Source organism: Eschscholzia californica, unplaced genomic scaffold (genome assembly GCF_041429995.1).
Source record: "Eschscholzia californica isolate CP2 unplaced genomic scaffold, dmEscCali1.0.p SCAF_2, whole genome shotgun sequence".
NCBI classification, from domain to species: Eukaryota; Viridiplantae; Streptophyta; class Magnoliopsida; order Ranunculales; family Papaveraceae; genus Eschscholzia; species Eschscholzia californica.
Window position 1 is genome coordinate 51,100,074 of NW_028238309.1, and position 18,845 is coordinate 51,118,918.

Below are 18,845 nucleotides of genomic sequence, written 5' to 3' on the forward strand. Positions count from 1 at the left end.
TACAAGAACTTTTGGATTGAGCCAGACGGAGAGTATATTTAGAGCATCTCCAATTCAACAATCAAATTGAAAAATTCAAAGTGCCACCTAAGATTTATTGAGTTTTTTGTAAAAATCTTTCTCCAATGCAACATTTAGTGTGAATCTTAAAATGATGTGGCATCATTTAATGTTTCAAATCTTTCAAGAAGAAACTCAATATTTGAGATTTCATTTGAGGATCTAATTGATCACTTAACCTTAAAAGCAAAACTACCTATCTAGAAAATGACACCTATTTTAAAGATTTTAGATTGTTGCATTGGATATGTCTTAAATTGAAGATCTCAATATTGATATCTAGGAAAGAGAAACTGAATTTGAGTGCTAATACAAGAAATAAGTGTGCCTATAGCAACACCCTTTCTTCTTGAAACACTAAAAGACATCAAATATTTAGGTCTTTTCTATTTCTTTTTATCAAAACACTGAAATCAAGACATAAATTCTTCCCTTTAAATTTGGACTCCTAGATTTTGTGGGTCCGATTAGACTTCTATTCCCTATATTTATTCTCTATTTTTTACCACAAAAATACCAGAATTACCCCTTCAAACCTGCATAAATATCAGCGCTCGCTCTCCTTCCCAGCTTCGTCAATGTTTTGAGTTTTCCCTCTATTCTTTCTCTCTCTACCTAAACCCTCTATCCTTCTCAAATTCAACCTAGCTTTTCCATTAACAACTATGGGTGATCTTAAACCACTAGATGTATGTATAATCTCAAATCCCATCTCTTTCTCTATCTTCACTTTCAAATTTCAATCTACAAAAGTTTTTTTTTTTTTTTTTTTCTGTTTTCTTGTTTTTTTCGATCTTTTTATCTACGATTTGATTGTTTTAGGGTTTTAGTTTTTTGATATTGTAAGTAGTTTTGATTAATAATAAGGCAATTCTATTACAGAGTTTCTTTTTTTTTACTGAATCTGAAGTTTCTTTTATGATTATCTCTACAGCATGAAGACGGTGAGATAATTCTTGATTCAGAACCAATGGAAGGTGAAGAATTGATCTTATTATGAATAATTATTGCTCAATTATGATTTTGGGTTTGAATTTCTGAACGTGGAAAAGTTTGATACGATTTTACGAATTAATGAAAAATATCTTGTATTGGATCTGAGTTTCAGTTGATTTTGATCTGTACTAACTTTTAATGACCCAAGATTTAGCCGTTATCGATAATTCGATATTGCCCTTGCTTTAGACAGAGAGGTCCAAGCCCGTTCAAAAGGCCTGGGCACTTATTAAGCTTGAGCTCGCACATTACTAATCTATGATGAATATCTTCTAGTGAATTGAGTTTCAGTTGGTTTTATTTTTATTAATGTTAGGGTTCTAAAGTTTTGATCTTTTTGCCACTTTTTTAGTAGAGGAAGTGGAAACTGTTAATACAGTAGAGAATCAACAAATTGAAGTTCCTCCATCGAAAACATTCACATGGACAATCGAGAACTTCTCTAGGCCAAACGGGAGGCATACCTCTGAAACATTTAGTAGTAGCGGTTATAAATGGTATACCTATCTGTCCTGCTCCTATACTTTTCCGTAGTTACTACGTTGATCTGTATTTTATATTTAATGTTCAACTGCATTAATTTTGGACAGGCGGATTGTAACTTTCGTAACGAGGAGATACGTGAACTATTTATCAGTGTATCTAGATGCTGATATAGCAAATCTTCCTCAAGAATGGACTAAAATTAGCTTCGCTGTGATAAATCAAATCGACAGTAAATGCACGGTTAGAAAAGGTATGTCCTTTAACATGTTTGTCGTGGCATAAGACCTTATTTTTTTGCTACCTCTTTTCGCTATAGTATTTGTATAATTCACTCTCATATATGTTCTCCTGTTGTCAAATGATTAGATATGCTTTTCGGTCACTCAATTTGTTTTGTAATGAGTCGTAGTTTTTGTATTATTCATTGTTGAGGAATAATATTATCACCAGTCTCTATAAATTTGGTTATTATCTTACGGCCATGAACTCCTGCAGAAACAATACACCAGTTTGTTGCGGGAAAGATGAATTATGGTTTTGCACAATTTATGCCTTTCCATGAGGTAACTGATCCTAGAAGGGGATTTATTGTGAATGGTACGGTAAGAGTTGAAGTCCAGGTTACCCTTTCGAAGGATTCGGACGACTGCAATTACAATCCAAAAAAATCAACAGGATTTGTAGGACTTAAGAATCAAGGAGCAACATGTTACATGAACTCTCTACTTCAAACTCTTTATCATATCCCCTATTTCAGAAAGGTGAGGATCTCAACCTGAGTTTATTGTCTTGTTCATGATATTATTCCGTTTATCTTACTGCTTTTTGGATTGTGAATTTTAGGCTGTTTACCATATGCCAACAACTGAGAATGGCATACCATCGGGAAGCATCCCTCTCGCTTTGCAGAGTTTATTTTACAAACTACAGTTTGGCAACAACAGTGTTTCAACTAAAGAGCTGACAAAATCGTTTGGGTGGGATCGCTCTGATTCTTTCATGCAACATGATGCTCAAGAACTTAATAGGGTTCTTTGTGAAAATATTGAAAACAAAATGAAGGTAGGCACTTCAGAGATATCAGTGAAAAGTAAAAAAAAAAAAAAAAAAACAAAGAACTTTAAAATTTATGTTCACGATCTTAAGATGAACTCTTGTTTGTTTGCCTTAGGGAACTGTTGTCGACGGTACAATTCAGAAATTATTTGAAGGGAACCATATAAACTATGTTGAGTGCATGAATGTGGACTACAGATCAACAAGAAAGGAGCCATTCTATGGTATTCTTTCACTTACAGTTAATTTTTTTTTTCAGTATGCAATGTTATGTAGTAGTAAACTTTTTCTGCATTCATATGGCAGATCTTCAGCTTGATGTTAAAGGTTGTCAGGATGTGTATGCTTCATTTGATAAGTATGTGGAGGTCGAACGCCTTGAAGGAGATAACAAATATTATGCTGAGAAATACGGACTGCAGGTTAGTTGCAGTTAATACTTGCTACTTAAACAACAAATAATAAACGCAATGGAAATCTTATTCCTGAAGGTCTTAATCGGTTAAGACAATCTTTGACCGTCTAACCTTATAAAAAACACTAAATACATTTGCATGCATTCTGTGGTTAGTCAATCTGACCTTTTGTGTTATATGGAGGTTCTTATTTAAAAAAGTGTTTGTCTTGGAAATTTCAGGATGCTAAGAAGGGTGTCCTATTCATCAACTTTCCTCCTGTTCTCCAGCTTCAGTTGAAGCGGTTCGAATATGATTTCATAAGTGATAATATGGTAAAGGTTAGTATATGATTAGCACTTCAGCTGACGAGTATTATATGTTAATGGCGTGTAAATTTTTTTCAACATAGTTTTGTTTGCTAAAACCTCTTTTCCACAGTCTTCACCTTTAGGATTGCCATTGTTTTCTTCCTTATTGTTTGCTTGTTCTTATGTATGTAATGATTCCTGGTGATTTCTACATTTATTGTCCTTTGATGTTGTGTGTGTAGATACCAAGTCTTAGAGCAAAAATTCAAATGATTCTCTCTTGGTTCTCGTTAAATAGAAATAGCATAATTTCCCTTGCTTCTATCCACCTATTCATTTGTTTATTTACTTTGTTTTCGTTCTTTCTATTACCTGAAACTGTTTGTTTACTTTGTTTCCGTTCTTTCTGTTACTTAAATAATATATGATTCATCCCGTACGCAAATAGAATCTCCACAAGTTCATCGAAATTGGTAGCAAATTGATAATTATGCGCGATATTCAAGCTGAATGGCTGAAAATCATACATAGCACTCAAGTAGTGGTTTTTAAATTACTCGTTTAGTTGCTTCATTTATCTCTTGATGATCCTGTGTCCTTTATGTTGATTAAAGCCTTTTTTGAGTAACCCATTCCATGAAAGTTGCTTGAACTGTTATTATTTGTCACTGTTTGCAGATAAATGATAGGTATGAGTTCCCATTGCAACTTGACCTTGATAGAGAAAATGGCAAATATTTATCTCCAGAAGCAGATCGAACAGTTCGCAACCTTTACACACTTCACAGGTATCATAAAGTACTATTAGTTAATGAGTGATAGTTTCTGTTAGGTATATTTAGGTAGGTCAGTTGTGTTTTCATTTTAATCGTTGAATATACTACATTTGTGTTTACCTAGTCAAAGTTGGTAATATTAATTAATGTTTGGTAGATCATGGAAGATATTTTTTTTCCAACAAATAGTTAATCGAAGCAATCATGCATGTTCATCTTATCTACTTTTTTTGTGAATAGTATCTGCTAAGGCTAAAAAACGTTAACGTTAATGTATCAGCTTACAAACGTTAACGTTAATGTATCAGCTTACAAACGTTAACGTTAATGTATCGGTAAAACCATGGAAATTAATGACGTTTTGGAAAGGAAAAGGAGAGGGGAGAATATTTGTAGGAGACCTTAATAACCACATTTTATCTTTGTTACAAGTTACTTCTCTGCGGAGAATCATTTAGGTCTATAAAATCGTTAATATGAATGGTATGTTACGTAAAACTGAAAATAATTGCAAAAGACAGGCTCTTAAATGGAACAGGACTTTTCTTGTGACAGCTGATGTATTTTCGGTTCTATGTTGTATGTGTATGTATATGCTTCCCTATGGATAAAATAAGTTCATTTAGTTCTTACTCACTCTCGTGTGTTTGCAGTGTTTTAGTTCACAGTGGTGGAGTGAACGGTGGACACTATTATGCTTGTATCAGGCCAACTCTCTCTGATCAATGGTGATATTTCACCTCCCTATTTAATTTTATTATTTAGCGGCGTACCCAGTTTTTCTTATTGAGAAGTTGTCCCTGTATTTGGAGACTTCAGCTTCCCTTTCTTGCTCTCTCCTAAGGACTATTTTGGATTCACTTGGGCTTTCTTGTGGAGTCGTCGGTTAATTTTTTTTTTGTAAAGTATATAAATGATTTTTGTATTGATTTTAGGGTAAAATTTGATGATGAGTCGGTAACGGAAGTGGATACAAAAATAGCACTAGAAGAACAGTATGGAGGAGACGGAGAGGTGATATTGATGATACGAGTACTTATAATGTTCCATTTTTGTATCATGCATTGCTTATTGCCTTACTTGTTCTTGACAAACATTTTTTGTTTCTTTTATTATGTCCTTACCATCACTGCAGGTAAATCCAGCCTTCAATTATGTACCATTTAGATTCACAAAATGCTCGAGTGCATACATGCTCGTTTACATACGTGAGAGCGAGAAGGAGAAAATTATTTGTGATGTGGATGAGGAGGACATTGCAGAGAACCTTAGGGTAAAACCCTTTTCATATGTATCATTAACTTGACTAGTGTTTGTTTTTTTCCAAATCAGATCTGAAATCCTACTTGATTTTTAAATTGAATAGAGAGGTATTTCAGAGTCTTTGTTTTTGTCTGACTCGTCTTAATAGCTCATTTGGGTTAATTTTGAGCCCATGTGAGTCAGATGTTTCAGATTCAGACGAGACAGATTAAGAGAAAAACAAACACAACCTTAATCTTTTATTGGACTATTGGTCTCCGGTCCCCAGATGGGTTATGACCGGCTGTTAGTTAGATGTTTGAAGTTCCTAATTCTGCTGATTCAACCGTTGTACAGATTAAGTTGAAGAAAGAACTAGAAGAAAAAGAACAGAAGAAAAAGGAAAAAGCAGAAGCATATCTTTATACTACTATAAAGGTTTTTCTTACTAACACTTCATAGGTTTCATTTAAGTTTCAAAAAATTAGCACAGTAGCATCAATATATGCCGAGATTTTTCTAACAGTAATTATGCACTCCTTTAGCTTGCGAGAAATGAGGACCTCGTGGAACAGATTGGAAAAGATATATATTTTGATCTTGTGAATTTTGACAAAGTCCGCACATTTCGCATTAAGAAGAGCACTCCTTTTAATACTTTCAAGGTAAGAGACAGGACTAACAAAGATATATATATACATATATATGTACGCATATATCTTTGAGGTATGCGTGTTATCTAATTTGGTTATGTTGCAGGAAGAGATTGCTAAAGAGTTTGGTATACCCGTGCAATTTCAACGGTACTGGCTATGGACACAGCGGCAAACCTGTTGTCGTCTGCAACGACCATTGACAGAACGAGAGGAAACCCAACCTGTAAACACTATATGATCATGGAAATACATTTTTAATATGAAGCTTTTGTTGCTCAAGTTTCGTAACAATCTCTCGTGATTTAGGTCGGTGGACAGTTGGAGTGGTCGGATAGAGCTCCATGTGTAGAATTGAAGTTGTTTTTGGAAGTAGAGCTTGGGCAGGTAATGTAGTTAGTTCTTACCCATTATGGCATTATCGTTATGGTTCTTGTTATGGTTCTTTACTTTTTCTGATGATCATTGTTGATGTATTGAATGTGGGTAAATATCAAACCCGGTTTCCAACTCGAAAAATCGTTTAATAGGGTCAAAATTTTGGCCTGACCCATTTACTTATGTTTCCCTAGTCTTATAAAGGGTTGTTATCAATTTAGAGGTCTCACCTACCAAACCTCGAGAATATCTTTATAAATTGTTTTTCGTTCATGGTAAAAATCATCGTGTCATTGTTCATCGTGGAGTAAGGTCTCACCTACCAAACCACGTAAATCTCATGTATCATGTGGTTTACTTTCATTATTGCATTCTTGTGTTGCTTGTTCATCGTCCACAACAATTATTAATAGTTTTGTTGATCTGTATTATGTCCAAACAGGATTTACTTCCAACATTCCCTCCTGAGAAGACAAACAAAGATATTATCCTTTTCTTCAAGCTTTATGACCCTAAAAATGAGTCACTTAGGTAAAGTTATTTCCGCGTTTTGATGTTTAGCTTACGTTGGGAATTATACCGGTTATGTAAAATGTGGTCTTACTTTGTCAGGTTTGTGGGGAGACTCTTTGTGAAGAGTACTGAGAAGCCATTGGAAATATTAACTAAGCTGAATAAAATGGCTGGTTTTCCTGCTGATGAGGAAATTGATCTCTATGAGGTTCGTCATTTAACTATTAAGATCGATCCTCCTTTCCTTCCATATTTGCCTTTGTTATTTATATCTTACAATCAACTACTCTTACACTAGTTGTTATTATCAAATAATTACTATTAGTTAAATGTTTCCGAAAAATCTTCCTTTCTGTTTTTGGTAGGAATTAAGGTTCAAGGAAGTCATCTGTGGAGAGATCAATAAGGAAATTAGTTTTCAAGATAATCTGGTACGTAAATGAATAGTTGACATGTGTAGTCTTCACAATCGCGTTTTCTTTACTAAGTAACCTTACCTCTAATTATTTCTCTGGCAGCTCGAAGATGGGGATATTATATGCTTCCAGAAATCTTGTAATGTTGAAAATGAGGAACTGTTCCTCTATCCTGATATTCCGTCTTTTCTTGGATATATTTGTAACCGTCAGGTATAGTTACTAATAACCTATGAGTGTCCACGATATCGTTGTTCTTCTAGACTAACCTGCATGAACATACTATTTCTTTTCATTATTCGATGATCTTTCTTTAGTTCTTTATGAGTGAAGAGGAAGAGACATTCTCACCCTCACCAAATGTGTTTATGGTCAAGATATGATCTTCTAAGATTTTTTTTTCCACTTCATATTTTGGGGGACGCCTTTTCGGTCTTCTTTTTTTCCTTTTTGATCCCTAAACATGTTAATTTAAGTTGTTCGTGTAATGCTTTAAAGGTTGTCCATTTCCGTTCTCTAGAGAAGCCCAAGGAGGACGATTTCAGCCTCACGTTGTATGTATTTCTTTGCTCAAACACTGATCATTTGTTCCTCTTTTGTATTTTTGTGTTCGTTTGTGACGTTTTCCTTGACTTCTCAGGTCGAAAGATTTGAACTATGATGGAGTTGTCGGAAGAGTTGCTCGTCAACTTGGTGTAGATGATCCCGCTAAAGTCAGGCTTAGACAACACAACTCTTACTCTCAGCAACCTTACCCAGTACCCATAAAGTACCGAGGAAAGGATCGCTTGCTATCCATGTTGGTTAACTACAATAAGGTATATTATCACACCGATGTTTCTATCTCTATCCTTACTATGGCATTATGAGCAAAGAATTCCTTACATTTTCTTGATGGATTTTCTTGCAGATGTCCGATATCTTGTACTATGAAGTACTTGACATTCCTTTACCAGAACTGGAAAACTATATGACATTGAAAGTTGATTTTTATCATGCCACAAAGGCAGAAGTAAGTATTTACATGAGAATGATCTCATATTCATCCATATTCGAGCAATATTGCTATTCCTATGGTTTGTTTAATCTATTTACGTTTATTTTTAGGTAACAAAGCACATTATTAGATTGCCGAAACAGAGCACTGCTGAGGATGTCATTATGGAATTGAAAACAAAGGTAGGTTGTATTAGATATTACATTTGATCTTGTGTTTTAAATTTTTTTCCCGATTTAAAAAAAATAAATACTCGTACAGTAACGCTGACCCTCTTTTCCATATTCTTTGCTGTGAATTTATCGTAAGAAACAGGTTGAACTATCTCATCCCGAAGCCGAACTTAGATTGCTTGAAATTTTCAGTCATAAGATATTTAAGGTATAAAATTTTCGATTGATTTTTCTTGTTTGTATTATTGTTGGTGGTCCAAGAAGGGGATTATGAAGGGTTATTCGAACTACTCAATATTTAAGAAGTCTTCATCTCATGGAACATTTTCTTGCAGATTTTTCTTCCTAGTGACCCAATCTTGAATATTGAAGATGAGATCTATAAATTACGTGCAGAAGAGGTAAGTTAAGATAGATTCCAAGAGAACATGTTTAATGCGATTGGATTTTCGATAACTATTTTCCGAGGGTTCTAATTCTTTTTGTCTATGGTTTCAGATACCAGAGGAAGAGAAAAATCCTGGTCCTCATGATAAGCTAGTTCATGTTTACCATTTCAAGAAAGATTCTGTCCCGAACCAGATCGAGAATTTCGGAGAACCATTTTTCTTGATCATTCACGAGGGAGAAACTCTAGCCGATATTAAACTTCGTATACAGAAGAAATTGCTTGTTCCTGATGAGGAGTTCTCCAAGGTTTTCCCCTCTATCGATCTTACACTATTTTTCCTTTTTAGTACAGTAGTATTTTAAATCATTTCTTCGCCCCCCTTGATGAACCCGCTAATGGGTCACAACGGACCGCTTCGTGGCGGATACTATCCGCTGCTATACATGATTTAATAGCATTGCTTCTACCTTGCGCACTGTTTTCCCGCTAAAAATGGTTTGATAAGATATTTTCTTTCTATTGTCAGTGGAAATTTGCATTTGTGTCATTGGGCCGGGCGGTGTACCTTGAGGATACTGATGTAGTTGAACGTCGTTTTCCGGTTCGTTTACCTCATAACTTGTTAACTCCAATATGTGTATTTGAGATTTCATTTTTCGGTTATGGTGATGTTTTATTGTGCTTCAATCTGTTAAAATATTTACATGTTTACAGGCAAGAGATATTTATGGAGTATGGAGTCAATATATAGGGTTAGAGCACTCTGACACTTCTCCAAAAGGGACGCATCCAACAAACCATGTAAGCATAACTTCAACATTCTATACCCTAATATCGATTAATGTCTGGCTATTCTTTTTAGCATTCTCACGACTATCTTGTTTTTTTTCGACTAGATATATTAGCTTTTGGTTTTGAAGGCAGAACTCTAAATTCTTTAGTACTAACTCTTGACTCACAAATATGTCTTGATACTTTGCAGGCTCGTGACACATCTAACAATCCGCTGAAGATCTACAACTAAATATCAGATTATGTTGTCGAAAAAGAGGAAGATACCTGTGAATATGATTGATACCAACCCAAGCAATAAAAAGGAAAAGATCGGTCTTCAGAGCTTGGGATTTTTGGATAGAGGAATCTGTAGTAGTATAAGAGGTATACAGCAGGGGATGGGTATAGTTCAGTTTTCGCCCTTCCTTTATAGCGTTTGGTATCTTATAGGTGGGTGTTAACCAAATTCGAAGTTTTTCAACATAAAAAACCAAATTTGAAGTATTCAATTATTGAAATTTACCTTTAGTTTGTTTTTTTGTTTGTTGAAAATGCTTCACTTTTTATTTATCTTCTCCGCCTGGGTGATAGTCGTTTACATAGGTCAGACCCATATTGGTGGTCGATTCAGTGTAGGAAAAATAAGCAGGGTGTCCATTTTTCCTGTAATGGGGTCAAATCATTCTGAAACCATCTGTACACCAATATAGTGGTAGAAAAAGTACCATGTCGCGCTTGGACTTCAAAGGTTTAATTTGGCCGCGACTTTGGAGAATAAAAAGAATTCAAATTTCCTGGGAAATCTATGTTTCTTTGTAAAATCTACAGGGCATTACGGGGATTACAGAAATAATTTGCAATTTACAAAATTAATTTATACATTTAAGTCCTTCACCCCTCTTTCTTCTATCCCTCCTCTTAAGAAAAACTCATCCATCTCATCTTCCCCATAACTTCTAGACAAACTTTTTGTTCTTTCTTCTCCATCACTTCTCTTCCCCAAATCTTTAACCCTAACCCTTATAAAGACTCTTATAAAGAGGGAAAAAGCATTATAAAGAGGTAAACAAAAATCAATTAATTTTGCGCCCTCAAACATATTTTTGATCACTTCTAAATATATTATGTTCGTTCTCCATGTTTTTAAGGTTTAGTAATAAGAAGAAAACAAAGCTTTAGAGAAGAAATAAAGAAAAAAATAACCACTTGAAGGATTTAGGGTTTAGATCCTTTGAAAGATTTTGTTTAAGTTTATAAAAGTTTCTTTTAAATTTATTTACGGTTGTGTTTGATATCAGGAAAATAATTTCATTGAAATAAAAGAGTTCCATGGGAAGTCTTCCACGGAATTATCCCGTGAAAATAAGAGTTCTTTCGTTTTGTAGTCATTTATTAATCCCTCGAATTTTGAACCATGTTATTTGAGTGCCAACTAACTTCTACGAATATAATATTCAATTAAGAGTTTTATTTACTCTTTATGTAGTCGAAATAACATTTTTACTTTTATGTTTTCAAAATTACGTTTTTCATCCTTACGTTTTTTTAAAATTACATTTTTAGCCTTATGTTTTTAAAATTATATTCTTACCTATGTTGTAAAATTATTAAACCTTATGTAACTTTACTAGTATAAAAAAGTAAAATTGTCATTTTAATGCAAAAGATTAGACATGTCATTTTTACAAGATAAAAGTAAGAATGTCATTAACCACATGATGGTAAAAATATCATTTTGATAATATATGAGGGTAAAAATGTCATTTTGACAAGATATAGGTAACTGTCAATTTTGATATTATAAAAAGGTAAAAATGTAATTTTAGATATATAAAACCAAAATGTCATTTTGACAACTCTATAAACATATCACTTGGTAAAAAGGACAAAATGTCTTTTGCACAATGTAAAAGTAAAAGTTTATTTTTGCTAAATTTTATGGGTGAAATGTCATTTTGAACATATATGGAGATAAATACTAGGTTTCTTGTATCCGTATATATAAAATATTGATTTTTGACTTTCCACGAAAACTAATTCTTAGGGGGAGGAAGGAATTAAAAGTGGATTATTTAATGAAAATATATTTCCTAGGGAATTAAAACCATGGAATTATCAATTAGGCTTCATATCAAAAGGTAGAAATACCTATTTCTATAGAAGTTCTTTTATTTCCATAGAAACAGGATATATTAAACACACCCTACGAGATTTTCTAAAAAATTAATTTTCGTAACTCTTATAATTGGACCTATAGCAACAAATAGAAATAGAAAAGAAATTGACCAATTTTATAAAAAACAATTATTTTTTGCATATTTGTATTTATTCGCCGATGTCACGGCCTTTAATTTTAAGTTTTAACCATTCCTGACCAAGGGCCGCAAGAGTAGGAGAAGTGAAAGTTTGGGCTGTAGGGTTGCCATTTTCTTTCAATCGGGAAGTAGTACTAGGATCATTGGAGGAACAATACGACATTATTTTTCTTGTATTTGTGGAAAACGAAACCCCTTTGTAAGTCTCATTGTAAACATTGTCAAATGGGTTCATTTTCGTACAACTGACCTAGCAAAACACAAATCAAGTAGCCTCTATTTTCTTGATTAGGTTAAAAATGTTACTATTTTCTTGGTTCTTCCAAACTTTTCTAAGACAAAAGGACATAAATCCCTCCCCCAAATGGATGTAAGTTTATTCAAGCACAATTTTTCTCCGATCAAGTCAATAGTAAAAACTTGACGAAGATCATAAAAAGGAAGCCCTCTAAATTGAGAAATATAACAGAAACCAACAAACATTGTTGATTATTATTATTTATGTACAGTATTAGCTGAAGAGTTCTCCTCTGAGAGCAGTAGCAGCCCTTTGAATGGCCCTGGCAACTTTCCATACTTCGTGCTCGGTTCCTGCCTTGACTTTTTCTCCTTTCAGCGAAGCCCGAGAAATAGCATCTGCTATCCCCGGAAAGAACATCAGCTTGCTTTCTTCGTCTTTCGGAGGTCCATATACCTGTCAGAATGGTTAACGTTCCAAGATGATTAATTCCACTGAATTATGCTTGTGGTTTACGGCTTTAATGTGTTTCACTTATGAATCAAAAAATTCTATGTCCGCTTTTATTCCGAGGTGGACAGTATGTTTTTATGAACATCTTGGTAACAAAGGTTCTGAGGACATTTCAACTGATCAAAATGGAGAACCATCACGTATTCGAACTATAGATCGAGTCAATCTCACCACTCGGAGATTCAGGTTTGGCTTGGTTTAATTACGACATGACAGGAACAGCTCCCAAAGGGCTGAGTTGGCCCAGAAATGGCCCAACACAACCCGTTTCCCAAGCTCGCACAGTTTAGAAACAGGCTGTGGTAATGGGGCTGACACCGCCTGAGCACAGCCCGTTAAGTTTAACTGTTCAAAAGAGAAGGAGAAAATAGAGAGTTAAATAATATGTACATCTTACCAGATGTTTAAACCAGGACCTTCCTTGAAGACCTTCTGGATCCAAGAACCCTCTCTCTGCAAGCATCAGCCTATCATTCAACGATCGTTTCTTCATTATTAATAAGTCTTCCGTAGTATTTTGATCTCTCAGTTTCTGTAAGTAGTATTTCGACCCCAAATGAGTAAATCCCATGATAAAAACTAGCTTCAGAAGAACAGAATATTGCTTCTGAGAAGGTTATTGTTTTCTCACCTTCGCTTCTACTTCAACTTTCTTGGCTGCAGATATCAATTCTTCGATCGCTGAGGTTATCGGATGCAGAGATATACTATCTCCCAACAAGTTCGCCAAGGAATTTATATGTTCCTGAAGAAAACCCAGCCTCTCGTATAAATATAGCATAAGAATATTACAATATACAAGCCCGAAACCATCGAGAACTATCAACTATCTATGATTGGGTTGCCAAGCCAAGCCAGACTTCTCTTAGCCAAATCTCTTCAAGAACTCGAGTCTTTTGTTTGGTTGAAAAGATAAAAAATATTTCAGAGATACAAAACCAGAGCTGTAATGGTAGCTAATCAATACCTGCAACTTAGCTGCGTAATCTAGGTAATTAAACGGCAAGACTAAATCATCAGCAAGTCGAAGGGCTAAAAGTCCCCATATTCCGGCAACTGGTTCAGCATTAAAAAAGAGAAGCTTAGTTTATCTGATAGAAGCAAGCATTTCACTGCTCTTTTATTTATACATTAACGTCAACAAGATAATGTTGCTTACCAGCTACATGACGGTGAAATAATGGATCTCCATACTTAATCATCCAATCAAAGGAATCGAAAGCAGTGTGATAAACCGGAAAATCTGAATAAAAATGCAGAAAGGAGTCATACCCAACTTCAGAGTTTTGCTAATCGTGCTGAATAATTGTTTTTTCTAAATGTGTTGGCATATTACCTTTTCCATAGTATGAATCAATTGAGGGAATTCCTGCATGTTGCAAAAATGGAGCATAATCAGAATCAACTCCAGTAAGCCGCCCAATCTGCAATAGTAGATCAAGTCGAGGGTTGAGAGGAAGAGAAAAAAGTCCAGCGTATTTATCAATATGATATCAATATTCAAAACATAATATTATTCAAAAAAATATTCAAACCATAACACGAAGAAGTAAGAATATTAAGAATATCTGTTTGGTAAACCACGATGACAGTCAGCGTGGATTTTTCCAAGTATCGTCATCAAGTTCTTGGTTCAATGAAATTCATTGAATGAGTGAACAGCTGATACATGGGATTACTTTGGGTAGTCTGTATGAGTTTACGTGAAGGATAAGTCTATTTATCTAATAAGTTGATTTCATTAATTTAGAACAGCTTACATCATTTCTTCTGTTTGCATCCGCCCAAGTCTGATATACTGTCCTGCCTCCAGAGTCAGGATCTTTGATCTGAAAAAATTCTACTAAAACGTGATTAACAATAACAAACTTTCTAGACCCCAAGTTTCATTTTCTTCTCGAACATTACATATCACCTAGAAAGAGTTACCACTTCATCGTGAGATGAAGAGCTTTCTAAGATAAAAGAGTTCATAACATTTTTTAAGTGAAAAGTTGGTAAAAGTATAGAAATTATGTCTTTGTTTAGAGAGATCAATTATTAGAAAACAGACCTTCTTTGTGACTTCAACCAGAAGATTGTCTAGTTGGGGAGTTGCTCTGGTGAAAAACCCTGGTCCTTGAACGGCACAGTCAACATTCAGGTAGGCTACAGCTTTAGATCCCAAATTCACAAGGTTTTGCTCAACCCATTCAGTAGATCCAACCTGGAAAATGAACGACCCACAAGTTCATCAGAATTTGACTCTACAGTTACTTGATACTCGATTTTGAACTCAGAAACCGTCGACAGTTAGATTTTGTAAATAAATTATCCCAACCCGAATTTCATATCACAAATGAGTCCAAACATGAAAAACTTCAGGAAAGCACTTAAATTCGAGTTCCTTAAACTGAAAATCTCATGCTTACATCAGACATCTGTAGTGTGCTTGAGAGTCAAACAAAGGCACCGGTAAACACTAAACCATAAACCCTAAATTAGTGATAAGGAAAGATGAATATAGAAGCTTTTACCATTCCGAACTCCTCAGCATCCCAACTGCAGAGAATAATAGTCCGTCGTGGAACCCATCCCGAGCGCATTAGTAGCGCATATCGGCGAGCAATATCAAGAAGCGCTGCTGTTCCACTATTGGGGTCGACAGCACCGTATGTCCAAGCATCTCTATGGTTTCCGAGGAGAACATAACGGTCGGGTTCTTCCCAACCCCGTATTGTTGCAAAAACATTATGTATTGTTGCAACCTTTCTCTCTCCCTAGAAGCAGAACTGTTAATCAGGAAAGATACGAATTGCAATATCAACTATAATATATAAAAGATAAAGTCACGAGGAGGATATCAAAGTACTATACTTGAGTAAGATATCCAGCCATTATGATGTAAAATCCAAGGAATTAAATTTTGAAATATTCCAGTCAAAATGACTGAAATATTTCCAATTCAATGCCTAACTAAATTTTCATCCAAACCGAAATTTAACTAAGTTTCTCTTAACAATGCCTTGACAAGGAAACAAATTTCGAAACATTTCGGTCAAAATGATCAAAATAGTTCCATTTCCATGATTACCGAAATTTCATTCCTCGGTAAAATCAAGAGGTTTAAGAAACTGAAATCTCATTCCTTGGAAAAATCAAGAGGATTAAGAACTCAATCTTTCCAATTTTTGCAACTATGGACGAAAGGAGATGGAAATTAAATTGATTAGACTCTTCGAATAATAAACTCCAGGAGAAAACCTCAACAACTAGGTAATTTGTAAGGACACAATTCTACCCACATTTAAAATTCAAACTTATCTAATCATAAATGAAATACTTTGCTACACTATTAGCACAAATTGAGTTACTTATCATCTTAAATACCGAACAATGAAAAAGAAAACTTCTCGAAATTGGGCAATAAGAAAAATCATATTTACCAAAGAAAACTGTTAAAATAACACTTGAAGGTTTGAACACAAGTACTTTTTGTCCTCAAACCAAACTACCTCATTTTAAGTAGTTTTAAGAAAATAAAAGGGAAGAACAGTAAAACACAGAAAAGATATTCTACCAGGACCATTTGTTCATCCTCTACATTATCTAAGTGGTCCTAAAAATTGAATACATAGACTATTTTCTTCAACAAAAAGATCCCCATCAACAATAAAGGTTACCTCAAACTAGGGCATAAGATAGTCATACAATTGAACTTAAAATAACTATGGACCACAGTCCTCTATTGACTTTTCCCCCAAATTTTACCAGCTTCAAACCAAAATAGTCACAATTCTCATACACCAAAAGACAAAATCTCAGGTGCATTTACTTCCAAAACCTAGTTGACAAAACTCCAAAAGACCCACCATGACTAAGGAAGATTCAAGTCAAGATAGTGAAAAAGTAGGAGCCCACAATTCATGTATTATAAATTCAATATGGGTTTTCTTCAAACATGCAATTTTCAAAGGATTAAGATGTGTCTAGGGTTTAAGGTACCTGGTAAGTGAAATTAACCAAAGTTGGTCCTGGACCAACCCTTTCAACTTTGGTTTTTAGGGTACTCTTCCATTTAAAGGGCACTTTAAACCCTTCAAGAGACCCTAAAATGATTTCAGCATTCTCAACAGAGATGGGCATAGATGGGATTTTAGGAAATCTTTTTCTAACTTCATTATCTTCTAAATCCAACTTCTCCCCACCTTCAATCCCACCCCAACCAGGTGATAATGGATCCCCTAACCCTCTCATAACTGTACCTCTCTCAACTCCTTCATCAAAATTTGTGCCACCACCATCACTTTCTGTGTACATTAGCACCGCCGCCGCCCCATTTTCCGCCGCCCTCTCCACCACCCCTGATCTTGAAAGAACCTCCCCTCTTCTAGCAATCACAACACATCCACTAACATTCACCCCAAACGCCATTAGAGCATGATAATCATCCTCTCTACCATAATTCACAAAAACCACCTTAGCCAAAGTCGCAGTCCCAGAGGGGGAATATGCATGAAACGGTTGCACAACCTTACCCAATTGACCTGGTTCCATTAAAGGCAGTACCTTTGACGACCCATTTCTAAAATGAACAGAAAGTGAAGAATGGGTAGGATAAGAGAGAAGAACTTCGAAATCTACTGTGTGGGTTTCAAGGTTTAAGCTCTGAAAATGGTCATGGACATATTGTACAGTCTGTAAGGAAGATTGGGTACCAGCTATATGTGGATGAAGGGTAAGTTCTCTAAGGTAAGATGAGACTGTATAATTACTAGATGAAGTGAGAAAAATTTCTTCAAAATGGATAGAATTTTTAGGAAGAATTTGATGGTGGGTAGATTTTGAAGAAGAAGTTGGGTGGTTATGAAAAGTATATAACCCTAAAATGCAAAGGAAGATAACAAAAACTAGGGTACAAGAGGTGGAAGATAGAATGATAGGGGAAGGATTGTTTGTTAAGAGAGGTTGAGCCATTAAATTCTAGAGAGAGAAAGAGAAAGTTTGTGAAATGGACATGGATTAAATTGGATTTTGAAGAGCTTGAGAGAGATAGAGAGAAAACTAGTATAAATGAAATTAGGGATTGATTTACAGGAATGTTGTTGAGAGAGAGAGAAGAAGATTGGAGTTTTAGAAGGTCTTTTTGGGAGTGGGGAACCTCGAAAAGACTGTGTAGTTGATGAGAGAGAGAGAGAAGAGAGAGAAATTAGTGAGTGGTGTTGTGGGAGGTGGTAAAGTGAAATGGGAATAAAAGTTTGAGTCTTTTGGTACTCATTTGGGCAGTTTCCCAATGGATGCTACTATACACACCTTCAATTTTACTCTAAGAAATATATTTGACAAAAATGACTAAGTTGTCCTAAATTACTACCAAAAATCAGTCCACATATCTCTCTTAAAATTGCTTTGCGACTAGATCTATTCCTAACTGTGGGTATTTTTCTTAAATCTCTCCTTAATTATTTCTATGTTAATTAGTCGCCCTCTACATAATTACATTCAAGGTTTTAAAATACGTTTCTATGCCTCAAGACGGTTTGATCTCACAAGGCGAGGCGGTGCTTCGAGACGCATCTCGATACGTAAAATACGACGAAAAATTGCTAAAGACCAATTGTGTAACAAAACATAGCATAATACGTTTTTCTACTTCACAACCATAGTACAAAGATTGAAGTGTTGTGAAACAACTAAAAGATACGAGTGAAAAGTAACTACCATATAACGAGTCCCCTTAGCCTAAATTACGCCAGTTTTTTCCATGGCATGCAATACGTACGCCTCGAGGCACCTCGAGACCGCCTTGCCTCGATGCACCTCTCGAGCCCTACGCCTGTTTTTCAAACATTGATTATACTTCGGTTGTGTTTGGGTGCAGGATTCCAAAGTAGAATTTCTATCAAAAGTGAAATTTGTTCTCAATAATCGCAATATTTTGTTATATTGTATAGGTATGATCAACAATAAAGCTTGGAGATGCTAAAATTTGTTCCTAGACCATTTGACTAAGGTTTTAAATGGGCTAAAAAAATCGTAGATTCATCCATTCCTCTGGTCCCTCCTATCTAGATGAAATGTAATTCCGGATACACTGACTTATGCACCAGAGTAGTGTTGTTTATCGGTTCGAGTCGACCCGGGTTCGGCCCGGTTAGGGTGCCCTGGCTCGTAGAGATGACG

The 18,845-nt window shown here is 35.1% G+C and overlaps 2 protein-coding genes across 2 annotated transcripts; one reads left to right on the forward strand and one right to left on the reverse strand.

Moving 5' to 3' along the window:
- Nucleotides 1-341: 341 nt before the first annotated feature.
- Nucleotides 342-10,148, forward strand: LOC147558773 (ubiquitin C-terminal hydrolase 13-like). Its single transcript, XM_086660508.1, has 31 exons — nt 342-749; nt 995-1,037; nt 1,409-1,553; nt 1,647-1,792; nt 2,038-2,303; nt 2,386-2,604; nt 2,714-2,822; nt 2,905-3,020; nt 3,236-3,334; nt 3,983-4,092; nt 4,734-4,808; nt 5,016-5,094; nt 5,216-5,353; nt 5,680-5,760; nt 5,868-5,987; nt 6,082-6,201; nt 6,285-6,362; nt 6,796-6,884; nt 6,966-7,074; nt 7,232-7,297; nt 7,385-7,495; nt 7,781-7,836; nt 7,923-8,100; nt 8,193-8,294; nt 8,390-8,461; nt 8,595-8,660; nt 8,788-8,853; nt 8,951-9,148; nt 9,370-9,444; nt 9,558-9,644; nt 9,826-10,148. Exons 1-31 carry the CDS (start codon nt 726-728, stop codon nt 9,865-9,867), a joined length of 3,285 nt encoding a protein of 1,094 aa, XP_086516634.1. The 5' UTR covers nt 342-725; the 3' UTR covers nt 9,868-10,148.
- A 2,035-nt stretch (nt 10,149-12,183) lies between these two features.
- AMP1 (Peptidase M28 family protein) lies at nt 12,184-18,001 on the reverse strand. Its single transcript, XM_086660452.1, has 10 exons — nt 16,668-18,001; nt 15,200-15,442; nt 14,737-14,889; nt 14,444-14,512; nt 14,020-14,107; nt 13,843-13,926; nt 13,651-13,739; nt 13,315-13,428; nt 13,081-13,215; nt 12,184-12,626 (listed from the first exon to the last, which is right to left on the reverse strand). The coding sequence occupies exons 1-10, from the start codon at nt 17,637-17,639 to the stop codon at nt 12,444-12,446; spliced, it is 2,130 nt and encodes a 709-aa protein (XP_086516578.1). The 5' UTR covers nt 17,640-18,001; the 3' UTR covers nt 12,184-12,443.
- Nucleotides 18,002-18,845: the final 844 nt, after the last annotated feature.

Excerpts from the sequence above, each read along its gene's own strand:
- LOC147558773 (XM_086660508.1), top strand. The coding sequence starts at position 726 with ATGGGTGATCTTAAACCACTAGAT. Across the intron at positions 4,093-4,733 it reads AACCTTTACACACTTCACAG|TGTTTTAGTTCACAGTGGTG; the intron begins GTATCATAAAGT and ends GTGTGTTTGCAG. Across the intron at positions 8,661-8,787 it reads TCAGTCATAAGATATTTAAG|ATTTTTCTTCCTAGTGACCC; the intron begins GTATAAAATTTT and ends ATTTTCTTGCAG.
- AMP1 (XM_086660452.1), bottom strand. The coding sequence starts at position 17,639 with ATGGCTCAACCTCTCTTAACAAACAATCCTTCCCCTATCATTCTATCT. Across the intron at positions 14,890-15,199 it reads ATGCTGAGGAGTTCGGAATG|GTTGGATCTACTGAATGGGT; the intron begins GTAAAAGCTTCT and ends TTCATTTTCCAG. Across the intron at positions 13,429-13,650 it reads ATTACGCAGCTAAGTTGCAG|GAACATATAAATTCCTTGGC; the intron begins GTATTGATTAGC and ends GGTTTTCTTCAG.